The 25,746-nt window shown below is 39.9% G+C and overlaps 1 protein-coding gene across 3 annotated transcripts in view; it reads right to left on the bottom strand.

The window, feature by feature from the left end:
* Positions 1-601: 601 nt before the first annotated feature.
* Positions 602-25,746, bottom strand: part of ZNF804A (zinc finger protein 804A) — a 150,885-nt gene continuing 125,740 nt past the window's right edge. The window contains exons 3-4 of one of the 3 annotated variants that reach the window (XM_074910595.1): positions 6,581-6,711; positions 602-4,193 (exon numbers count right to left, since the gene is read on the bottom strand). In XM_074910595.1, coding sequence (XP_074766696.1) covers positions 899-4,193; positions 6,581-6,711 — 3,426 coding nt within the window. In that variant the 3' untranslated portion in view covers positions 602-898. Of the gene's footprint in view, positions 4,194-6,115; positions 6,183-6,580; positions 6,712-25,746 lie in introns of those variants that run through there. The other 2 variants (XM_074910596.1, XM_074910597.1) reach the window with 2 other exon arrangements.

The following is a 25,746-nucleotide window of genomic DNA, read 5'->3' as shown; positions in this document are numbered from 1 at the left end:
ACAGAGAAAGCATGCTTGGTGGAACCAAGAGCTTCCCTATGCTCTACCTTTCCTCCATAAGCAATATTCCCTTTAAGTCAAACTGCCATTGATATTTTCCATTTTGTCCCCTTCTATCATTGATGTTATTTTTGTTACATGGTCTTTTTGTGGCCTAGTATAAAAGGGATTAGCTCCAACAGTCAGCAGTTTGTGCACATACTACAAGTAGGCAAAATTTGTCACGGTGACATCAAACCGCTAACACAAACAGATCTATTACCCTTTCTCTCTTGCTCGGTAAGACAGCTGCCCTCAAGTTATTAGCCTCTCAGCCTCCCTGATAAATCACTGACGTATAAGAAACCTGATTATCCCAACATAGCAGGGGTAGAGGATACCATTCAGCTGCAGAAGAACATGGAAGAACAACATCCATGAGGCTTATAATGAAAGATATTTGATATACTTAAGTAGTTAACAAAAATTTATTGCAAGAGATAGTTTGTCACTAGATTTACAGTTTCAGAGAACATAGTACAAAACATAGTGCATCAGCTTTGTCTAAACATTAAATAGGTGCAAATACACAAAGATAAAAACCAAAAAGTGAATACTTTACAACATAAGTTATAGAACTATAAATATATTTTATATACATTATACATATTCTAAGACATGATTTTCACTTCTATACATAGAGTTCATATTAGTATCAGTCTATTCAGTGCTTTAGTTATAGTATAGGTCTGAATTTTACATGAATGTTTGCATCATTATACTTACAGTAAATGCTTCCCAAGGAATGAGGAATGCTAACCAGTTTGTTTCACAGAACCATTTTGCAAAGCTGAGGGGTCTGCAGAAACAGCAGGACTGTTCAGTTGAGGGCTCTTACCCCCGTCCCCGAGAATCTGTCCTAAAAGAGGGGCTGCAGGGGAATGACAGCCGGGTGCGGGGACAGCAAGGATGGGAAGACAGTGTGCGGCAGTGGAGGAAATGCCAGCTGGGTCGGGTGCAGGACCGAGGGCGGCAGCAGCGGCAAATGCGGCGGGGCAACGAAAGCTGTGTGGCCCCCTGGGCAAAGCCTCGGTCCTACCGGTAGATGAGGTAAAGGAGCTCTGGAAAGAGCCGGGACCTGCGAGAGGAACTGCTGGTGCGGCTGGAGAACCTTCAACGTACTGGCAGCAGCGGCAGCATGCTGCTGCAGGATGGTGTGATGGATGGTGGTAACGGAGGTAGAACATAGTGGTGGCTGCAAGGGCAAGGGCTGCAGCGGGGAATTCGCAGGCTGGATTGTCGGGGCAGGGAAGGTGAACTTCACTTTGTTGGCCAGCATGTTTTGTGGCATGATCTGCTGATACGCCTCGGATGGGAGATCTTTGAATTTTTCGTGGTTATCTGGAGGGAACATCAATGTCTGATCGGGCAGGGTGAAGGGGGCTATTAACTGCTCAGTAGTTAAAAAGGTATGACTGTTTACATGTGCTTCTTTGAATGGCAAGGGTGGTGGGCTGCTAAATATGCCAGGATTACACTGTACCCATTCACTGGTCACCTCATTTACTTTCTCATGCGGTAGAGGCTCGGCCAATTCATAATGGCAAACATAGGATTTAGGAGGACCTTGTTCCAAATGCCTGTTGGGGAGGAGCACTTTGTAATGAGCTTGATTTTCACGACCATTGGCATTTTCTTTTTTCTTGTCATCTTGCGGAACATCCTGCATGCTGACAGGTGCTGGAGCACTGTGCTCTGGAACAGAAGCAGCAGAACCTGCGATGACATCCGAAAATGTACTCGGAGTGCTCTCCATCGCTGCACACACCGTCAGTTTGTCGTTTTCCAGAACACATGAACTATCAGTTTCTAGAGATGACTTGCTTTCCTCCAGCTGCATTGTTTCATCCAGATCTTTTGCATGATCAGCTTTGGGATCCACATTAGTTTCCTCTAGACTGTCTTGAGTCAAGAAGTCCCCCAAAATATTTAATGAAGAATTTGCAGAATTTTCTTTGGAAGGTCTGGAGGTCTCACTTCTTGCGTTCCTGTCAAGGAATACGTGATGGACTCTAGTTTTCCTTCTCCTGTGTTTCCCTTTTGCCTTCTGATGTGTACCTAAAGTATGCGCCTGCCTTAGATATTCCTCCGCTGATAATGTCTGTCCATATGAACTTTCATCCGATGAAGAGGAATACATATGCTGTCGTCGTTTGCGGTGGGATTTTTCAGGTTCCTCCATCAGAACATTGTAACCTCTCTTTATGGACTGGTTTCGACTTGGACTCTTCTCATTGCAGTGCCCTAAACATTTATGCTCTGGGCTACAGCTTGACCTCCTGACCTTCCAGCAACAACATGTTTTAGAGTACCTTAAGCTGTGCCTCCTGGAACTCAGAGCCAGCTGCTTTGCCTGTCTCCGAGAGCTTGCTTTGCTCTTTCTGTGCAGTCGTTTACAACCATGGTGTTGGCTGCTATTTTTTGCACTGCAAACACCACACCAGCCTCTGTCCCCATGTATGTGATCTGACACAGATATGATTCTCTTATGAGCATTTTCAATGCCCAGTTTTTGATGAGATTGCTGTATCTCACCTGCAGCTAGCCAGATATTTCCTGCATCATGTCTGCACTTCTCTGGGTTATTTTGGAGGTGCTGATACTTATTTTCATCTCTGGAACTAAATTCTTTTTCAGTCACTTGGGACATCTCCATTTCTGCTGCTATTGTGTCCCCACAATGATGATGATGATGACAATGACATAATTTTCTTCTCCTTTTCCGTTTTCTACTTTTGTGAAGCCATTTTTCACGGCTTTCTTTGATCCAGACTTTGTTATATTTCTCATCTATCACAGTGTTTTGTCGTAAGTGATTTTTAGCAATGTGATACTTTTCTATTTTTCTAATCCTGAATGACTCATCCAAGGACACTTTATTTTGATTTTTTGCAAGATCACAATTTCTGATGAGGGAAACATCACTTATAAGTGGTATTGTATAGTTGCACACATTTTTATTAATATCTGTTTCATAATCACCACATTCTAAAGTAGGTTTACTTGTAAAATCCGAGACTAAGCTATGGTTGGGTTCAGTTTTGTGGTGCAAATGAGGTATGTTTGGCTGATGCTTGGGATTTTCTTGGATGTCACATGCTCTTGATGACTTGAAATCAAAATATAAAGGATTGCAGCTATAAGAAATTGATGGGTCTGTACTTGTGTAAATTAACATTTCTGATGGCCACTGAAGAATATTTGATCCATGTTTGCTAAGAACAGGAACAAAGGGTTCACAAGGTCTCTTGCGCACATCTGGTTTGCTTTGTGGGGCTCCACTACTACCTCCTTCAGATGGTGATGGAAGTAACACATCTGCCCCCAGCTTTTTTATTTCTGTTTCAGTTGTGGATGAATCACTGTTCCTCTCTTTATCATTTTCCTCCGCAACATCCTGCAGAGATAAACAATCCTCCACAACCGCCTGCATGAGAGCCCTGTTTCCTCGCAGCTCGTAACTGCTGCAGTCCAGGGGCAGGACCTGAGCACTGTCTGCAACCACAGGCAGCGTTTGGTCGGGTAAGTCTGCTGCACTTACATCAATACCATAGCCATCCATGTCCGAGGACACCAGTTGCTTTGAATGGGACACAGCAGGGGTTAATACAGGACTCTCTAGCACGCTGTTTTCTTCACTGGCCAACTCTTTTGACTCCTGAGCTTCAGGAGCTTCTGCTGTGTCTATGCATTTTTCCACCAGTGGGTGAAAACAGTTATGTTTCTCCTCAGGGCACAGGACTATTTCTGCCGCTGAAGGAGACTGAAGGTTACACGCTCCTGGAACAAATCTACTTCTTCTGCTAAATCCATGCTCCATAGATGTTTCATCATATTCATAGAAAACGGCAGCTGAAGACTCCAGTTTGACTGCTGCTTTCTTAGGAAAAGCAAAAGAGAACCCAACTCTATGTCCTTGAGCTCCTTGAACCTGATCTCCACATTTGTTAGCATCAGTTTTATTACTACATGCATTTCCAGGAGTGGAAGAAATAACAGAAGCAACATCTTTGCAACTCTGTGCATCATGCATCAACGTACAGCTGAAATCCTGTTTGTTGGCAGACTCTACGGCAGCACTTTGTGGGATATCATTGCAATGATCTCGCACAGTCACTGTAGTGGATTTGAACATCGGGCCGCTTCCAGGAGCACTAGGAAGGAAAACAAAAGTCACAGTCAGTACTTTTCAGAGAACTGCAGACAGAAATATGGTGTTACATTGGCATCTATGAGATTTTTTTAAGGAAAGAGGAAGAATCTGCAGATACACATATTTAGAATATGAAAATATGTCATAGTTTATTATATGATCAGTTGACTAGTATTAAAAAAACCCTAGTAAATACTGTGCCCCCCAGTTCCTTCATGCGAAGTTATCATATAACAGGCTAATATTCCTACAAGGCAGTTCACTTTTCCCAGACATACTGGCTGGCCTAATAAGAGACTGTATATCTCCTTAGAAATCTTGCTTCTCCTCCCAGTAGACCATCATGGTTACAACACTATTACTACAAATAGCAGAGGTTTTGCATTCCTTTGCACTACAAGATATATTAAAACAGAGAGCGTCTCATAGACCGCTTCGCTCTTAGTCATCTTCCTAGTGACTGCTGCTCTGCCCACGGGCAATCACCCAGCAGCTCCCATCCTATTTCTGTTCACAGACCGAACCGTCGCAATCTCAGCAATTTCTTTCATGGAAAAATAATACTGGGGAGAGTATTTCAGCTGACAGTAGTGCAGTAAGTGATTCATCCCTCTTGAGAAAAAAATTTATCACTGTCTACTTCAGTTCTTCTTTTCATGTCCTTTTCCCATCTGTTCTATTTGACTTAATAGGAAAGCACAGAGAAGAGCAAAAACTGTTTAAGGTGCCAATTTTCCAGGATCCACAGGAGCTGCTCAGCACTAGGAGCAACAGACCTATGTTAAAACAATTTTTTTGTTTGTTTTAACCAAATTATTCTGTGTTAAAGTGCAGAGCAATACTGGATGATGGGTCATTAGGAAAACTTGCAAGTGTCATTTAGGACCCCAAGAAGTGATGAGATAAAGAATGATGAATTTAATCTACTGGATCTAGAAATTAAGGTAGAGGTTTTCATGAGAAAGGAATTCCTCATGAGAATTCCTGCCTTGACCAGTTTTTCATAAATTGAAAATATGTATTAAAAAATCCACACAAATCCTTTCTTTAACAGACTAAAATGGTGACTTCAATAAAATCAACTTAGAAAATACCAGTTAAAAAAATTCTGTACGTCTGTCTATATCACACCTCTAAGGATGCAAAGTAGTCGTAAACAGCAATTCTTAAATAAAAAAATAAAGCCCAGAGATAAATTCTCTTTCAGGAACTAGAAGAAGGATATAAGAAAAAAAAAACAAAACCCCAAAACAGAAACAACAAAACCCTGCAAAAATCTGTACTTCACTAGCATGGATAAAGGGAAACAGTAAGTTCCTCTTTTCCTGAAACAAGCTAAATTCAGATTTTGAAGTATGTTTAGAGGGCATAATATCTAATATCCTCAAGTACTAAATTTGGACGGTTAAAACACTGATGGAGGAGAAAAAGTCTCTACATGAGTTATCATAAAAAGATTAAAAAATTAAAATTAAGTGTCATGTTGCTCATGTCAAACAGATCTCACAACATTCATGTTCCATCCACCTGCTTAGACAGACTCTGTTTCAGCATGCTGCCCATCATCCAGACTGTGGAAAAAGAGACTATTACTGAACAAGAGCTACAACTTGGTTGGACCTCTCTGTTAGTTCATCTGGTGAGACGAAGACTGAATAAAGAAAAAAAAAATTACATTTGAGCACCTACTTTTTTGCTTTTTTCCCCTGAGATTCCACTGTGAAAAGTTGGTACTTATATTTTCAGTGGCTTGTCAGTGTCATAACTGTGTCATACTTAAGAGAGAATACAGTCACTACTAGCAAGCTCAATATTAATTTAACAGGATGACTAGATGCAATACTAGAACGTATGACTAGCAAGGAATCAGTTTTGCAGAGAGAGGTAAACACTCAGTTGAGTAGGGGGAAAAGGAGCACTTACCTTTTAATATAAAAAAATCCAGTTATTGAAATTTAAAACTAGATTTCTGGATGCTTTCCCAGGCGAGCAGTTTGAAAATTAAATCGCAGAGATCTTTTACATCCTAGAAAGACAGACTGCATTCCTCACCTCATCAATGAAGTAGTGTCAGCCTGCAAATGCATGACCTAGTTCACTCAGCTTTCAACAAATGTGTCTGGTTTTATGAAATATATATGAAACACATCTTTTTTTAAACTAAAAATACATGCCATTTTAGCTCCACTGAAAAAGCAAAGTTAAACATTCATTTCTGCACATAGTGTGAATTAAATTACTGTACACATACTCCTTCCAAAAAGCCATAAAAATGCATGTGTGGGGCTCCAGCCAAGGGACTCCAACAGCCCTGTGTCCCACAGCACCAGCTAACAGTGAAGGGCTTATTTTAAAGTATTTTTTATGTTTCAGCAGCTATACACTTACCACGTTGTCTCTTTCCTTAGCTCAGCTAGCTTGTGCAAACGTTGAAGAGCTTTTTCCTGTTTCCTTTCATCTTTTCGTGACTTAGATGCTACGTTTCGAGCAAACTCCCTCTGTTTCAGCTCCTTCAGTCTCTGAAAGAAAAAGTCATATAATGCACACAAAAAACCCAGGTATGATAAACATTTTTAATGACAGTTACTTGCTGGTAAGCCCTCATGGCACAAATTATTTTGGAAACTAATCAAAGCGACCCATTCAATAAATTTCTACATTTCAAGTGAATAACCAAAATACACAGACATACTAGAGACAGGTTAGCTAGGTAATAACATAGAAAATTTTACTGTAGCTTTTGTGATTAATGTAGACCAGCCTCAGTCAGATGAAGGAATGTTCATCCAGAATTTTGCTCATAACTCTCTTCCAAAAAGCCTTCCCCACAGCCTGATTGCTCTTTGAGTTAGTAATATAAAATAATGAGACCACCCCAGGCATCTTTCTACAAAGCTGCTCTGTAGCCTGTCAATCCCCCAGCCAGAATTAAATCTCATGTTTTTTCTGCCCGAGATGTTGGACATAGCATTTGTCACCACACAACCGCAGGACGTCCCTGTCAGCCCTTTCCTCCAGCCTTCTAGACCTGCCCTGCCATGTTATCGGCACGGTATCATCTGCAAAGTTCCTGAGAGCGTGCTGTCCTGCTACCCAGGTCATTACTAAAGATGTTAAAGGGTCCTGTCTCAGCTGGGATCCACAAGGGATGTAATGGCTAGAGAAGTCTTGCATTCTGAAATGGGAAGATCTTCCCTTCCAAGGACCTTGTTTCCTCCCCTCGCTGGTGTCTAATGCAGCAGTTAAGCAGACACTAAGGTTTGACCCAGCATCTCATTTGATTTCATCTCCAGCCTGTTTCTTTGTGGGGAAATTAAAATGCACAGCTCTGATTTTCCGCAAGAAAAGGTAATTTTCTTTTCTTCATATCACAGATGGACAATACACAGAGACTTTCCTAATCCTTCAGGTCAGCAAAAAACATTCCTATAAGTCCCAAACCCCATAGAGTATCACTCAGTTGCTCAGTGTGTCCCCAGTATGGCTCACAGTCTAGATGACATCATTTTATGAGACTGTAATCTCACAATTCTGGGAAGAACCCAGTAACTTGCCACCATTTTAATGTCTGAGGGCTAAAGGCCAGCCATGAACAGGGGCCATGTGGATTTATAAGCAGTAATTCTAACTTCAAATTGTTTGAGGGGTATTGAGAGCTTTTCTGATCGTGGGTAGGCACATGTTGGAGACAAACGTAACAGAGCTTGCAGAATTCTATAAGCCCTGCTCTCCTGCTTCTCAATTTTTTATTTTGCCCCTTTTTGATTTATTTTTCCTATTCACAGAAAAATATCCCTCATATAACATTATTCACTTACACACTGAAATTTGTCTTTGCCATTTTGGGTGACGCTAATGCTACCTTGGCAGTCCATTTAATGCCAAGAAACATATATGTAGAAACATGCTGAGAAAGCAGAGAAATTATTGCAGAAAAATGAGCACTACTCTCTATTTTCGTTTTTTGCATTATTTTTACAATAACTGGATATTCCTTTGAAGACATCCTTAATAGATACAGCAAAATAACTGAAAGTTAATCACTTCCTCTAAATCTTATATGTCATAGATAGTTACCAAGATTTGTTTTATTGTGCTAATACAGTATAAGGTTATAAATTCACTCAAAACTGGATCTACAGTAACTTTTTTCCAAGGAAAAAGGCTTGAAATGTGAAACATCTTTGTAGAAGGTTTCTTACCCCTGTGCATTCATGTTTTCCTAAAGATAGTATGATACTGACCGTGCTTCCCACCAGCCACTCATGCAACCTGAAGTATTTAAGTTCGTAGGTGACTTCCGAATATTCAGAATAACAGAGAAGGAATGAAGTTTGCTCCTTCCCCTCCCCATCCTCCAGCCCTTGGCATTTAAAGACAGGATTTCTTTCCATTTTGTAAAGCTCAATAATCTTCAGGTTTTTTTTCCCCTGCAGTGTATAAGGAAAGAAGTATGTGACAAAGCAAGAGAAAGAAAGAGAGACAAAAGGGTGCTTTTTCACAAGGTTAAAAAGGAGAAGCTGAGGTGTATGCAAATCCATAATCACCCTCCAGCAACAGCACTTTACTGTAATTACTGGGATGACTATAATTAGTGATTTGATCCTGACCAGATTTTGACCCCTTTTCTCTTACTGCTGAAAGTTAACAGGATTCCACGTTTCAGGGTGTGAGTAGGATCTCACTCACAGTGAATAGGGACAATGCTGTTAAAAGAAGTTTTACATGGTCTTGGAGGCAGAAGATGCGTTTCGTGCCTATCATTGCCAAGCAAACACCATTCTACCAATCTGAGCCTCCTGTCAGCCTGATCAGTCATTATCTGTTTAGCACAAAACAGTTCTCCTGCAGAGCTGTGCAGAAATTTTTAAGTAATTGAATTTTTCTCCCTGATTGCTTACAAGTAGTTGTCAATGTGTAAGACAAAGGAGTTTGGCAGAAGTTTTGCGTGCACAGCCTTCGTGTCGGACTGTCTGCTCTTCTCTTCTGAAAAACTACTCATTCCAGAGCTCCCCTCCTGTCAAATACACCTTTCCTCTACAGAAAATTCGTCTTAGCAGAGTATGACCTATACAATGTGGCAGGTTTTTTCTTACAACTGATATCTCAGCCTTTCTCATGGAGACCTTTAACAATCTATAAGGATTATACCTCAATAACTCCTGAGGACATTATTCAGCAAATATATACATGTAAGTGGAACTTTTCTCAGTTGTAAACCACAAAATATGCACGAGCTGGTTTGAGGCCTGATTGGGCAGTTTTCAAAAAATACTATTTTCTGTACAGAAAAGGTCACCTAAGTGAGAAAATGTGTGTCGCAATTTTTTTATACTGTAGTTATTTTCCATTTGTCTCTATTTAGCCATCTGATAAACTATCATCACCCGCATTCCCTTACTGCACTCATGCTAGTGACTGCTAGCACTGCATTTATACAGCCTTGTATTTGTATTTTGTTGGTTTTGGTTGTCTTATGAAAATGAAAAAAAGATAATACCCAATTATAAGTAAAATGCTATTAGTCCATGCATTCTGAGTATCACGAGGCCCCTACAAAACTTGTTCAAAGTAAATGGCAGTAATAAAAACAAAAGTGTGCCTTACTCCTAAGAAGCATCTTTCTCTTAATATTTTTATGTCTTTCCACATGGCAGAGCTATTCACCAATGCTAACTTCAATCGTTAGTTTAATGCCTCTTATGGTTTTTTGCTTCCATGGATCAGTAAGCAAATAATTAGCAGGCAGTCATACAGTATTTAAATATGATTCCCTCCTGTATTTTGCTCTGCTTATGAACCACCTCGAAATGTGTAGGTCCTAGCAAGCAGAGTTCAACAAATACTTCACAATGAATAATTAAATGAAATTTCTCCAATAGAACTAAATGCCTTCATGGTTATTCAGATACATTGTACTGCCACTTCCCACATGCAGCAGGAACCACCACTGTGTTGCAGATGACTTCCTCCAGCCTGGAGCAATGGGAAGCCTGACCCTGACCCTCCAGCCTTTCAATGGGATCCTGCAACTGGGTTGCTTTCACTCAGACAGAAGCTGGGTTATTTTAACAAATCTAACTGTAACACTGGGCCTGAAGCAGAAATACTCCACCTATTTCTAACAAACTCAACCAGGAATGTGACTGCACACGCATTATATCATGCTGAGCTGAGATATGCAAGTCCAGATGAAAAGGAAGACTTTACCAGCTCCTACATACCTACGTCTGGATGAAACTATACATCAGTAGACCACATAAGGTCCAAACTCAGGTGTGGCTGCATTTTGCTCAGAGGAATACAGCTGAGGTGTCCCCAGGCTTGCCATGGAAAACACCCATCAAAAAAAGCAAAGAAATCCTAAGTGGCCTTCCAATGGGACTCCATTTCTGGTTACTTCACCTTTGTCTTCATTTTCCCATTTACCATATTAGGCAGTTAATTTCAGCATACTGCTGGTCAGAAAGCTCATGCTAATTCTCCCCTGCATTTTATAAAATAGGAACCACAAGCCCAGATCCTACTGCCTGAGCCAGGTGTCTGAAGACCTCCATGGATCAAAGCCTCTCTAAAGCAAAGACACATTATGGCACTTCTTACGTCACTATTAGAAGCCTTCCATCACCTTGCACAGTGAATGTTTTGTGTTTTTTTTTTTTTGAAACTCAAGATTTAAGCACTTTTAACATTAGCACTTCAAAATAATAGGTCTTCAAAACATAGAGAAGACATTAATTAATAACTAGAACCAGGAGCAAAAGCACATAAAGGCTGAACAGTGAAACCCAATGTGCCTGAACACTACAATATCAGGTGATAAAATAAGAGGGAAAAAACCCCAAAATAAAACAAAAACACAGCCTCAAATAATGTTACGCCTTGAAATATAACTAAATGTTATCAGAACTGACTCTCAAGAAAAGCAATGAAACTGTTAACAAAGTTTATGAAACCAAAGGGGAAATCCTAACAAGCCTCAGGATTGATACAGGCTCTCTCTGTAGCATTAATATCTCACACAAAAACCATCTTTCCCTCCTGGCACAAAGGCCTCATCTAAGGACTGCTTATTCAGGGAGGCTCTCATAAACTACCCATGCAAAGCTTATCTCCCTAGTCTGGGAACAACATTAATAGGGTCAAGAACCAATGGGAACAGTTTTCATAATAGCAGGAATCAAAGATGCCTATTAGGGGATTTCAGGGCAGTGCAGTTCAGATATTATTATGCTAATTTGCTTTTGACCTTAGATTAACAATTAAATTACGTGGTCTTTTACAATGCTGAAAATACGTAGATCATAAATTCATTTTCTGATCAATGGAAGTATAAAATTACAGAACTTAACTGGCATGACATCAAATTTTGCTGCTTAATTGTCTTTATTTTACCAGGAAAAATGACCGTATTCCCAGTAGTCACTGAATCATGAATTTATGCGTTTGTTAGCTTTTCAAAATAACCCATCAAAATAAAAGTTCCTTTTATTGCTCCCTAACTATGAAATACTGAAAGCTGAGGCCTAAATAGCATAAGCAGGTTGCTACAGCCCTTCATATACTGAGTACTAAAATACTAAGTATTTGTGTTACACCTTGAAATTTCTGTTGTAGCTCTTTTTCAGGTTAGTTGTGTCTGAAAGGTCAGATATAGCAGAGTCATGGCTAATGTGGGAAGCTTTGAGAAAGCAGACGAGTGATGAGGGAAGGAGTCGAGCACATAATTCATTCCTATAGCTTTACATTACATTAAGAGAACGGACATACTCTATATACTGCATACACATAGAAAATGCAGCTGCTTAACTGGCACAAGGACTTTGAAATGGAAAAGGGAGGCGAAGCTAAATGCAGATGAAGAGTTAAAATGCTCACTTGCCCACGTCAGAAGACGAAGGATGAGGAGACTGTAATGCTGCAGCCACAGTGATCAGTGCTGGTTTTGGTGAACAACCAGCCAGACTGGGACAGCAACGCACAAGTCTGCACGTACTCCACCCTCACAGCATCAGGCTGAGACCACGAAGACATGGGATATCCAGTCCTACATGTGGATCCTAAGTACAGCATGAGCTTCCCCAGTTCCTGTGCTGTCTGTAACTCCATTTGCATCCTGAAAGGAGCTAGAAGTCCATTGCAGCTTCCTCCTGCCCTGCAAAATTTGCCAATTACCTAAACATGGGGAACACGGGTTGGTAGTTCAGTGCTATCATGGAGGTGGCACAAAAGTGGTATTTAGATTTATTTAAAACAAATATTTGTTCCCTCTGAATATGTATATCATATAAAACATATTTTTGTTAATGAAGGGTTTTTTTTGTTTGTATTCAGTTTGTTGTTAAAAAAAATCTGATTACTGCTTAATACAGGGATTAAATATGAGTATTTCTTAGCTCCCAGTGATTATTCTAGATACTATTCTCCCTTCTCTGAATACCACGACTGCTGTCAATATACTCCCTGATAACTAAGATAGTTTATTGTTTCTTTATATGAATTATGGTAAGAAAAACAGAGTGATAACATATATTACATCATCACCCAGGAACTGGATGAATGGTTGCACGATGAATGGTTGAAAGAGCTGCAGTCAACAGCTCAATGTCCTGTCCAAGAAGAGAGCAGTGACGAATGCTGTTCCTCAGGGGTCGGTGTAGGGACCAGCACTGTTTAACAGCTTTGTTGGTGACATGGACAGTGGGATCGAGTGCACCCTCAGCAAGTTCTCCAATGACACTGAGCTGTGTCATGCAGCCAACACACTGGAGGGAAGGGATGTGCCGTCCAGAGGGACCTGGACAGGCTGGAGAGGTGGGACCAGGCAAACCTCATGAAGATCTACAAGGCCAAGTGCAAGGTCCTGCCCATGGGTCAGGGCAATCCCAAGCACAAATACAGTCTGGGCCACGAGTGGATTTAGAGCAGCTCTGAGGAGAAGGACTTGGGGGTACTGAAAACTGCCCATGAGCCAGCAATGTGCACTCACATCCCAGAAAGCCAACCGTGTGCTGGGCTGCACCAAGAGAAGTGTGGCCAGCAGGGCGAGGGAGGGGATTCTCCCCCTCTACTCCACTCTCATGAGACCCCACCTGCAGTGCTGTGTCCAGCTCTCAGGTCCCTAAGATCAGAAGTACATGGACTTGCTGGAGCGGCTCCAGAGGAGGCCACAAAGATGATCAGGGGCTGGAGGACCTCCCCTGTGAGGACAGGCTGAGAGAGTTGGGGTGTTCAGCCCGGAGAAGAGAAGGGTCCAGGGAGACCTTATAGCGGCCTCCCAGTGCTGAAAGGGGCTACAGGAACGGTGGGGAGGGACTCTGCATCAGGGGGTGTAGGGATAAGATGAGGGGAAATGGTTTTAAACTGACAGAAAAAGGGTAGATTTAGATTAGATGTAAGGAAGAAATTCTTCCCTGTGAGGGTGGTGAGGCCCTGGCACAGGTTTCCCAGAGCAGCTGTGGCTGCCCCCTCCCTGGCAGTGTTCCAGGCCAGGTTGGACGGGGCTGTGAGCAACCTGGGCTAGTGGAAGGTGTCCCTGCCCGTGGCAGGGGGGTTGGAACTAGACGGTCTTTAAGGTCCCTTCTAACCCAAAGCATTCTGTGATTCTATGATTCTATCAGATAAACACTTGTCACACCAAACCAGATTAGTATCCTTTTGTAAAGAGGATTAAGCTTAATCAATTATAAGTAACTAAATAGATCAGAGTTCCTGTAACACCTGTAAACATTTAAATGGAGAATGAAACATGCCATTTAAAGCAGAAAACATTGCTTACTAAGATGTAAAATACACATATTTCCCTTCTGTCTTTGGTGGTTTGTGTGGTTATATATATATTACTGCAACCAGAGACCCCTCCACTTTACACACCATTTTTTCACTTGCACTGTGGTCTGCAGTTCTACATACTTTTCAAGACTGTATCTTTCATATTATTAAAAAAATATCTCTTTTTAAAGGTTATAGAAAATATTAAAGCTTCAAGAAAAAAAGACTAGAATACAAGGAGAGCTTACCCTGTTACTGCTACAGGCCTTCCCTAGCAGAAGTTAAATAAAGCAAGTTATTTCCACAGAAAGGAGAAATATCAAGATTTCTCAATGAAATTAGTAAGTCAACTGCTCAAATAAGTAGGCTAAGGAATAAATTAATACACAATTATTTTTTTTCCCATGCTCCCAGTATGGAATTAATTGCTGTAATATGTTTCTTCAATAAAAGAGGTACAGGGGGTAATTTTAACAGCAGTCTACAACCACTTGATGGGATGTTGCATGGCAGATGGGAATCACTTCTTGCTAGTATCAGGGAAAACTTCCTGCTAGGGTGTTGTGGCACTGGAACACATTACCAAGAGATGCTGTGGAATCTCCAACCATGAAGAAATATAAGACACAGCTGAAAAAAGCCCCATCTAAGTGATCTTGTGTTGGTGAGCAGGAAGCCAGCAACTCCTTTTAACGACCATTTTTACGATTTCTGTCTTATGCAGTGAGTTATCTCATCTCCTCACTTTATCAGTGTATGGACTACACTCACCACTCACTTTGGTTTTGCTTTTAATAAATAACATTGATCTGTTGCTGGTTTATAAAAAACTTCCGGTTTGTTGCAAGTTATAAGATGCTTCTAACTGCCCCTGCTTGTAGCTGTATGCATCTCACTTTAAACTGCAGAATCTAAACCATTTCTTAAAAACTGAGAGCTCCACAAGTTTGGAACAGAACCATATTTAATATGATCAGATAGTAAGCTATCCAGATGACAAGGAACATGCAGATTGTGAATAATCCTTTTCCTCTCCGATTTCTACCACTAATTGCAGCCATACCCTCCTTATGGTCTTTTTAATATTAGAAGAAATCCAATGCAGAGAGATATAGATATATGCAAGATTTAAAAATAGCATGTCCTTGGAGCTCACAAGATTGCTGAATAGGTAGATTCAGCTCAAGTGAAACTGTGCTCTTTTTCCAGCACTGTCATGAGCATCATCCCAGACTGGGGAGTAAGTGGAGATTAATTAAGAGGAAGGGAAGGTTGGGATTGTTTTATCTGCCCATCATGGGCCTGAAGGGAGGCAGGTGATAAGAAGATGAGATTCTTCATGATTCAGGAGATGTTTATTAACTTTAAATTAATTGATGTAATGCAATCATAAGTGTGCACATAAGCACACTTGAGCAATATGCAGTAGTGCAGTTTGTTGCGTAGTCTGCAAAAAGAACTGTTGAAGTGGCTTTTACATGCAGATCCTAAAAATATAAATACATGTATTATGCTATACAATTGAAAATTTACATTGGTTTTTTCCACTTTTATAATATAAAACCTGAAATTATTTTATCATAAAATATAATTAGTTTTTGAGACTACTTGTATATGAAGTATCTTGCTTGTAAAGTATCTCGAGTTTTCCTATCTAAATTCACAGCAAAAAAATAAATTGAACTTGAGCTTAAAATGAAAACAAAACCAAAAGAAAACATTATTGTTTTCAAAATCATGAAGAAAATCAGAACATTAAACACTTTGCACACTTGCACCTGTAATAAACATGAAAGCTAGTTATCTTTGATAAAGATCTTACAAATTATTACTGAATAGGTGACTGCAAAAGATATACTCTGGAGCAATAGAAGGAGAAATAAATCTTTCTTAGCTTTCTATTCTTTTTAATGCTTTTCCTTCAGAAATTATCTGCCAGAAACAAACACGTACTTCATTACGTGATGATTAATGCCCTTCCCAGCACAGTAAGCCTCATGTTTCATTTGACATTGTTCTGGTGCCTGTGCATCCTCTGCTTCTTTCCAGTATCCCCTGCTGTGGGATTCAGATAGCATTATGGCTTACAGTAGAACAAGGCTCCAGGACTTTGACAAATAACAGGTTATGGAGCATAAATTAAGATTTTGTTGCTTTTGTTTGAAGATAACAGTGTTTTCTAAAGTTGACTAAAGGGCCACGGAGTTGCCATCGTGCAAAAACATTGTTTTAAGCCTGCAGAATTGGTGAGTGTTGCATACTGAATATTCCACTGTGATAGCTACTAACCACGTGTATAACAACAGCCTGAAATTATTGCAAGCTGTAGGATATTTTTTGTTAGCTTCAGCAAAAATCAGCTGAATACTCCATAAATATTAAGGTCAAGACAAAAGAAAACAGCATACAAATACAGAATTAGCATCTCGCCTATCAAATTAATTCTATCAGGTAATGAAAAGAACATAAAGCTGACACACTTGTACATCTGGAAAGTGGTTACATATGCTACAGTCTAATTTAAAGGTATTTATTTTAATGACTCTAGGCCTAATTCTACTTTTCTTGAAGTCAATGGAGAAACTCCTGCTGAGCTCAGGAAGAGCAGAGGTTTTAAATTCAGCATGGAAATTTTCAGCAACACTTAAGGAGGCTTCTTCAGTCACAAAGATTAAAGAGAAGATTGGTATATGCCACTTCTTTAAGGATCACTTTACCTTTACACCCACTCCTGCAACATTCAGGATTCTAATTCAAAAACCCATATGCAACGTTTTAAATTCTGTCAAGAAATGGTTATTCCCAACACTGCTAGAGAAAAGGGCAATGCTGTAGAGAAAAGGGCTTGACCCCACACTTCTGGGAAGATGCAGGCGGCTGTAAGCATGAGGCTGCCCTCAGAAGCCACAGCTCCATGTTGCTGCCCTGGAGGGGCAACACAGCACACACTGGTGCAGACATCATGTGCTGGTCCCTGGTCCCACAGCATTATCTGCCACCTTCCCTTCACTCCAGCAGTGAAGTGTAAGCATCCAGAATACTCTTTCTGAGTACAGTAGTTTCAAATTTGACAGTTCTGCTGCAACCAAAATATTCTACCTCCTGATGTTTTCACTCACTGAGTGCTAAATGTTGATGACTGCTTTATTCTCTGGCTAGTTACAATTTCCCATGCATAAATAATGAGAGTTCCGCAACATCCCTTCTAAACTCTATCTGGAAAGCTTTAAGCTACTGGAAAAATCCCCCCTCTGAGCCACGTTCATCTTCCATAAATTTTTTCACAGGAGCAATGGCTTCCTCACCAAGAACTCCTTTCAGAGAAAGGTCACCTCTACAGCTCTTTGGACAGGGAATATTGGATTTCCCTTTAGAATGACTTTCTAGTCGAAGATAAGGCCACAAAATGGATGGCTCCATCAACACACAAGCAATGGACGGCTCAGGTATTAAAAGATTTCATCATTTTGGAGACTGCTTTGCTGTTTTCTGCATGAATAACATACTTGGCAGCTCTGAGATCTTTGAGACTTCATCCAACCACTCTTCACTCCAGTGCCCTCTAACACCTGCTGGTGTCTACTGTGACCCACCTGGTTTTCACCTCGGTCACCCACCTCGGTTCAGTGGGTCTTCAGCACTGAAGTTCTCTGTTGGCTCGTGCTGCTACCCTGATTATTCCTCCTTTACTAAGGAGGACACAATACCCTTTGTACAAGCACATTAAAAATTGCAAGCAGAAACTTTTGGTCTATGTTTTCAGCCCCTTTGGTCACTGACATTTTAGGAAAGATGGCCATGGAGACTAAAATGAACATACCAAATCTCAAATCTCACCAGTCTCCTCCATGTGCACAATGACTTAAAATAAGGAATTAATATTTACAGTCAGGTTCTCTAAAGGATATTTTCTATAATCCTTGAAGAATACTCTAATAACTTTGATGGGCTGAAGGAGATACATGAATTCCCTCAAAGTGAGCTCTTTATTTTAATTCTTTATGTCAGAGCTAAATCACAATCACTTTCTCATACCAGTTTTATATTGGATCACTGAGCCGTTCAAAGCCTCCGTTCACAAATTGCTTCTCATCAGCAGGATCTGGTCCTTGCCAGACACTATCACAGGACCATGACAAGCTTCTTCAAAGAATATATAAAATTTGACCAATGAAAATTGAGACAAGAATGGGCCTTTGCAAATTTCAAAACATATCTCACAGCTACAGCTAACTGGCACAGACAAAATCTGTTATCCTTAACCCAACTTTTAATACTATTCACACAGACTCCTCTGAGAAAAACACAAGATTAAAGAAAAAAATTATTAAATATGAAGACTGCATCTTGCAAGGCAAAATGAATTAATACCATAATTTGACTTACGCTTTCATTTTCGACTATGCAAATAAAATACGTTGTAAATTAACTTTGATAACATACCACTGACATTACCATGAGTGGTAGATGTTGGTAGCAAGCTGTTATGAGAGCACATGTCTCTATTTATGTCTGTCTTCTACTGCATCATTGCTTTTGAAAACTGAAATATTAGTCGCTGTAGATCAAGGATGCATGTGTCACCACACTGTGTTCAGAAAGTATTAAGTTATCAGTAAACCACAGCTTGGAGGCTGCTGAAGGAAACACAGACCCCCCAAAAGGACAAGCACAAGGTCATAGCAGAGGTTATGAAAGTGGAAGGAAGGGGATGACACCAGGGTCCCTGGGCTATAAACAACGCACTAGTGTTCAATTACTGCTTGCTAAAGGAATGCAGCTTTAAAATGTGCACTAAAGTAGGTTTAGGGATAAAAACAAAATGAAGAAGCATCCAACATAATGTAAAATACACTATATATAGCAAATTTCACTATAATATGTAATTGGGAACCGCTGGAGCGTCTATTCGTGTTAGAAAATACATTAAAATTACCCCAAATGGACCTCGGAGTGAGGAGAAAAAAAACCATCAAATTTCACCCTCTTCCTGGCAAAAAGGAGGAAGAAACCACCAATATCAACATCAACATCACACTCCCCTCCACATGAAGAACTTGCTGTGCTGACAACTTGCAATGACACCTCCTTTTTCTTAGGAAGACTGTAACAACAAAAAAGGATCAGACACTAGAAAGCTTACATATTCTGTATCATTAGCAGGAATGGGCTATAGGCACTAGTATCACTGTAACTGGCCTAATAATAATTCTTCTAGTAGGCTGTTAGATCTTTAGCTAACCGGACAACAACAAATTCTTTGCTTTTCATGTCAGGTGTGTTTCTTTCACCCACATAATTGCAAAGGTGTTTGATCAGGTACCCCAGTCTCAAGAACTGGCTGAACACATGACAGAGCTGATGATCAGTACAGCAGGTCCAGCTTTTTGTTTTAATGTAACCCAGCAGCAATTCACGGCAATATTCCCCTGCCTCAATCAGATATGAACCTTTCAGGAGATAATTTGCCCTTGATTAAGAATCACTAGGAAATTAATAAAAACAATAATTAACTAATAACGTAAAGCTCATTACCAAACAGAAACGTACCCAAATCTCAGTCCACATTCTTAAAGGCAGAAAGCAGTTCCTAAGGAAAATTGACAAAATCCTCTTTTTCTTTCCGATCACAACAGCCAGGATAGAAATACATCCACTCTCACGATACAGGTTCTGATTAACAGATGACCATCGCACAAGGAGGGCAGCACACAGCACTACCTACAGTGCTGAATGCTGAAATCTGAACTGCTATATGCTCAAGTTTTGATGAAAAGAAAATGGAGCCCATAAAAAGCTGTTTATCTGACACATAAATAACAGGGGCAATTAACTATGTGGACCTTCTGTATATCTCAGCAGAAGATAGATAAAAAATGTCTACACTCAGCATGAAGGTATTGCTGGATAAAACATTGCCACAGAAAATGGAAAATAAGAGCAGAAGCTTTATCATCTCGAGGTCAATGTAACTGTATGTTTAGAGAGGTTAAAAAAAAAAAGTTCCTTATTCTCCCTCCCTACAGCAAACTCTAAGAAAAAAACAAAAGTACTTTGCACCTAAGACCTACTGTTGAGAGCTATGAAACCCTTGCCTACTCTTCTTACAAAGACCAGAAAAAATATTCTTATTCTGAGAAATCCCAGCCCTGCAAAGAAACCTCTTATCATCCTCTTGTACTACACAAGCATTGCGACAGCACTCCACAATTAATAGACTATTTACAGACTAGATTCTCTACTTTTGCACAAATTTGACACTGTTCAGTTGAAACAGGTATTTCTGTTGGTCTTTAATTTGGCAGGAGAACCCTCTGAGTGATCACTGCATTTTTCTGGTTCTGATTCACCAAAGTTGCTTTTTTAAATTTTGTCAACTACACAAATCTCTCTCTTTTTAGAAAATCTTATGGGCATTTTTAATGAAGAACAGAGGAAAAGCTTTCCACAAATTTGGGTTCAGATTTCTTTATATCCTTATTTTCCTATGGATAGCTATAAAAAGTACAGAAGCAAATCATGACATTTACTTCTACCCTACCAAAAATTTGGCTGTTTTCTCCACAAGTTATCTCCCATGGAAACCTACATATTTTAGATATCTGCTCTGTCTTCACAATATCCCTTAAAGTAGACTAGTCTTAAAATGTTACTTCTGCCTTAAGTTTTCCACATTACTGCTCCAAGATTTCTTAGCAGTATGCTGTAGTGTCCTCTGGACTAGGATAGGAAAAAAATCTGTAAGACACTTGTCTTTCCCTGCCACATCCTTTCCTTTCCTTTTTTTTTTTTTTTTTTTCTTCCCCTCAGAACTGCCACAGAAGGTGCTTAGGGAAGGTTAGTAGAATACAACTTCACACAAGCGACACCTTTTCCTCTCTACAGATCTTGGACATATTGTTGGAATTCTCTCTCTTAATGGCAAAGTGACTCATCCTTTATGAAAGTTTTGAAAACGTTAATCAAATTGTCATTCCCAAAAAATGTTTCTTGCCTGCTTCAGTATGCAACTATATAGGCACAAAAAGACTCAGAAAGGATTAGAAAATTTATGAAGTTCCAAAACTTAGAAAGTTTCTGAAAAAAACTTACACTTTTACCTCTAACAGAAATATACACACATTAAAACGTCTTCTAGTTCTAGTAAAAGCATGCAGTTCAGCAAAGGACAGCCTTATTGCTACTATGCAGTATATATAATGAAAGAACTACTGTCCTTACCAGTGTGCCACAAAAGTAGGCTACATCAGCACATCAATGCATGGTACACCTTTAACTACTAGTGAGCACATTTGTAATTAAAGAGAAGCATGGTCAAATAGGCTTCAAATAAAGACAGTCAGGAGACCCAAGCACCATTTCTGGCTCTGGCTCAGATTTATTGGATGGCCCCAGTTGCAAATCAAAATAGCTTGTCCTTCGAACTCTGTCTGTAGAATCAAGTTAGCGTGAAGCAGCTGCCATGAAAAACATTGCACAGTACTGATATTTCATCTGATTTCTTATTTGGGAATATTCAGAAGTTGCTGCAATCCACATGACCCATTTCATGTTTTTTTGTCTTATTACAGAGGCACAGAGATTAACAAAGTCATAGATCATTGCTAACATAAGGCAAGAGAACCGTTCACAGTTTCATCATTCAAAGCATTTCTTCAGATGGAGCGGCAGACAAACATGGGACTTCTTTTGGTTGTACGCCAAAACCTGCACCCGCACTGGTTAGGACCTTCCCACAATTTGAGAAATCAGGTCCCTGGGTAAGCTGCTAGCAGAAAACTAAAGCTCTTTCTTGATCCCACTGCCTAAATTAGAGCAATTTGTATTAAATAATTTGCTAAAAGATCACTGAAGATGGAACTAAAGTAATAGCTACTTACTTTTAAAAAATTGGTTGTAAGTTATATAGTGTTTTCTATTCTCATCAAATCTTATTAATGTATAGCACTTAACTGTATACACTCAACGTAGCTATACCTTGAACTAACATCTTATGTTAGGGTTTTAGTGGTTTTTTTCCTCTAAAATTTAAGAAGGGTAATCAGATCCTGCGTGAAAAATTGCAAATGGCTGTCTTTGTGAAAGAAAACCATCTTTCATACTGACAGCCTTCCAAAATGTATACTATTAATTACATTGAAAAATGGACACTGAAAACAAAATATAAGGACCGGTTAAGTCATTTTCCTAATGTTAAGTACCTCTAATATTAAAATATCAATATTTTGCAGTGTTAAAACTTCAAAGCTTTCATTCAATGGATAAAAGATGATGAAGTATAAGAACAAAATCACTGAAAATCTGAATTTGGATACTTGGCTTCTCAACAGAAATTCAAAGCCTTCCCTGAAACACTGTATACACAGTTGCACCTAACACAAGCACAAGGTGGGTCTATTCATCAAATTCATGCCCATTTAAGCAATAAAAGTCCCCAGCGCTTGTCACTGCTGAAACCAGATCTAGTGTTTTCCAAAAGGTAATAAAGACTTCTGATATGATTATAGGTAGCAGTTTCACAACCTTATAGCGGATACATAACATAGCTTTGACTTGCTTTCCCCTTTTAACAGATGTTGTGGAACAAATCTCATGTGCCTACAATGACAGCATGCCACTTTGATGCTGCAAACTCTCACTTCTACCTGGGGCAGTATCACACACAATAAATCACTCTGTTTGAAATTTCTATTGACCCTCAAGACACCAGCTAGCGTTCTGTATGCAGCACATCTGCAATCTGTGTCCAGATTTCTGCTTAGTGCCAGGGAAAGCATTGCCACTCACACTCCCTCTCCGGAGGAATTCTCCAGCTGTTGATATGTGACAGAAGAGCTTAACTCTATTTACCAGCAGCAAATAAATGGCCAAAGGGATGTAGAATTTAGGAAGGATTAAGTCATGTTACTTTTAATGTCCATGCACATTTAAATTAGTTGATCCTTCTTCTTGTACAGCTCAACTATTTCTGTTTTTTAGTAATGGCCTGCTGAATTGGGTTTATGATGGATATGTCTTCCATTTTCTCATGCTTAATCCTAAAGGTAATGGAAGAACCTGAGGCAATAAACATATTTTCTAAGAACTGCTCTTTCTAATTGCTGTTCTTTGGGGAGATAGAGTTGGCAGCTTGATTTTCTAGGCTCAGCCCAACTGGAACATGAAAATGAAACTAATCACTACTGATTCTTAGTTTTGTCTTTCACTCTTGAAGATCCTGAACCTAGTGAAATCATTAATTACACCATCTTAACAGAGGTTATTATATTTCAGTCAATGACCTGAAGACAAACGGTTTATTGGCCTCTCCCAGTTACTGTGTGTTCCCCACATTACTGTAACTTCACCAGCTTCCAGGTCAGAGGGAAAAAAACCTTATATTCTAGAGCATACCGGAAAAAAAAAAACCACCACACCAAAACACATCAAACTCTCCTAAATAATATTCTGCTATGGCACTTTCAGCAAGTAGAGGCAAATGCACTGCCTTTAACTTGAGTTCTCTTCATTGTGATCTGATTAGTGACGGGGTAATTGCACCATTCATCTGCTGACATATAACCCAAATGCAGAAACAAGCGATTTCTGGTGACTCATGTACACAAATACAGAGAATAGTATTTTTCTTTACCTCAAAGCTATCTTTCCAATAGCAATGAATTCTACAGCATAACAATTGCTTTTTATTCTTTTCCAGGTGCTGGGATTGAGGAGTACACCTGTACCACATTGTTCATCAATGAAACACAACCGCGCTTGACTTAGATGTTAGGCAGATGTCTGTCAGTGCATACCAATTACACTGAAGGGCAAGGACGGCACTATCATCAGCTGAAACTGCAGGGGGGACTAAAGTAACAGAATCTAATTACCTGCCTGGATTTTGGCTAGTGTACAACTGGAGTTACCACCCTCCCTTCCTAAGAAAGCAGTCTGGGAACTTCAATTATCGTGGTGGTCAAAGTCTCGGTTTTATATCTCGAAGGCAGCAACTCTGGCAACACAATTATATTGCTCCAATACCAACTCAAAGGAAAAAGTGCCACCCGTTGAAGTACCATCATGTCCTGTAGCACATAAATGTTAATTAGCGGGTTTTTTTTAGAAATTATGAGATGCTCTAGTCCTGCACAGTGTGAGATTTGATGAGATGAGAGCACTGGGTGGTATAGCTAATAAATCAGTTTACTGTACAACCTCATTTCTTTAATGAAGAGCAAATACCTGAGCCTTAGTAAAGCAAGAGCCCCAGGCGTACACTTGCAAACCAAAATGCTGGATTTAATTTCTGTGCGTTCTCTCCAAAACAGGGAGTGCTGACCTACCGTTAGTCATTAGAGAACACTCTCATGTCAGGGGGCAATGCTAAGCGTAAACGTTGATGTCAGAATTAAAAAACACAAAAGAGATGAGTGGCAAGGCCATTACGGGAGAATAACCAGTAGAGGTATTGTTTTCATAAGGGAATAACTTTTAAAAGCTGACAAGAGCTGTCAAGGTGTCAGGCCAGGAGAAGAGACAGCACAATTAACATATACTAGGCTTCAATCTACTGAGAGGGAAAAAAGCAGGATTTATTTTGGACAATTACAAGTTAATAAATGGAAGTGTCAGTTCCTCTGTAGAGCACCCATTAAAGCGTACCAAAGGTCAAAACCTCTTACAGTTTCTGTCATGGTAGGCAACACACTACCATTATTTTATATTTCAAGCAATTTTATTGTCAATGACAGCAGTTACAAATGTACAAGAAAATATTTTCCTTAGCAGTCTATCAGGCAGTTCACTTTGCAGAAATCATCTGTGCTCCCAGAAGTGACTAGTATTTTAGATTTTTATTATGTCCACTGTGTAATTTTTTAATTTATTTTTTTATTTTCCAAAGAGCACACGTATGAATGAGTGGAGTGCTTGAAGTGAAGTGCTCAGGAGGGCAGGCAATACCACTTCTTTCCATCCTTCAGCTATGTACAACCCCTGCCTGGAGAGTGACAGGCACCTACCCAGGGCACTGGTCTCTGCAGAGAGCCTCCCGCACGCCTGCAGCCACTTCCCATGGGAAGATGAGCTCTCCCCTCAGTAAGTGCAAGGGCAGGCAGAGTATTGCTCTCTCCCTGACCTCATGGGCTGCCCTCGTTTCCCTCGCTCCCATTTAATTTAGACCTTGCACAGCGCACAGAGCCATTCCCTTGCTTGTGTAATGCTCACCCCAAGAGTTAACTGAGCTCAGAAACGTGCTTCTGCTTTTCTTTCCTTCAACTTAAAACAAATCAGAACAAGAACTGGGTTTGCTTCACCTGCAGAGTCACTCACTCTCTGCAGTGGATACACCCTTTGTAAGGCAAAGCAGATGTGAGCCAAGTTAGGAGTCAAACATGTTTTTATTCAGTGAGCATATAATGCTCACGGGTAGACTATAATAATTTACCTTATTATACAGTACATATTTTTTAATGAACCTTTATAGTAGGCTGATGACAGGAAAATATACTAATTGAGGTATTCCTTAGAAATGCAAATCACATGACTATGGGCAGAAATGAGAGAAGAAAATGAAGTAAACCACATCTCTAGCATGTATTGTACTCATATCCAAACAAAGGAAAAAAAAAAAGATTTATTAAGCAAGAAGAGAGTCTTGAGATGGCACAGAAGAAGAGTCTTCTGCTGGGGCAGTGGGACTGCAAAGAGAGATAAGACAGAAGAAGAGGTGGCAGCAGCCTTTGTCTCACAAACCAGGAGTTTTGGCTCAGTGCTCATGTTAGCTTAATGCTTGCTTAGCA

Source organism: Athene noctua, chromosome 7, assembly GCF_965140245.1.
Source record: "Athene noctua chromosome 7, bAthNoc1.hap1.1, whole genome shotgun sequence".
In the NCBI taxonomy this organism is placed as follows: domain Eukaryota; kingdom Metazoa; phylum Chordata; class Aves; order Strigiformes; family Strigidae; genus Athene; species Athene noctua.
The sequence above is the reverse complement of the archived record's forward strand: the minus strand, read 5'-3'. Positions and strand labels throughout refer to the sequence as shown.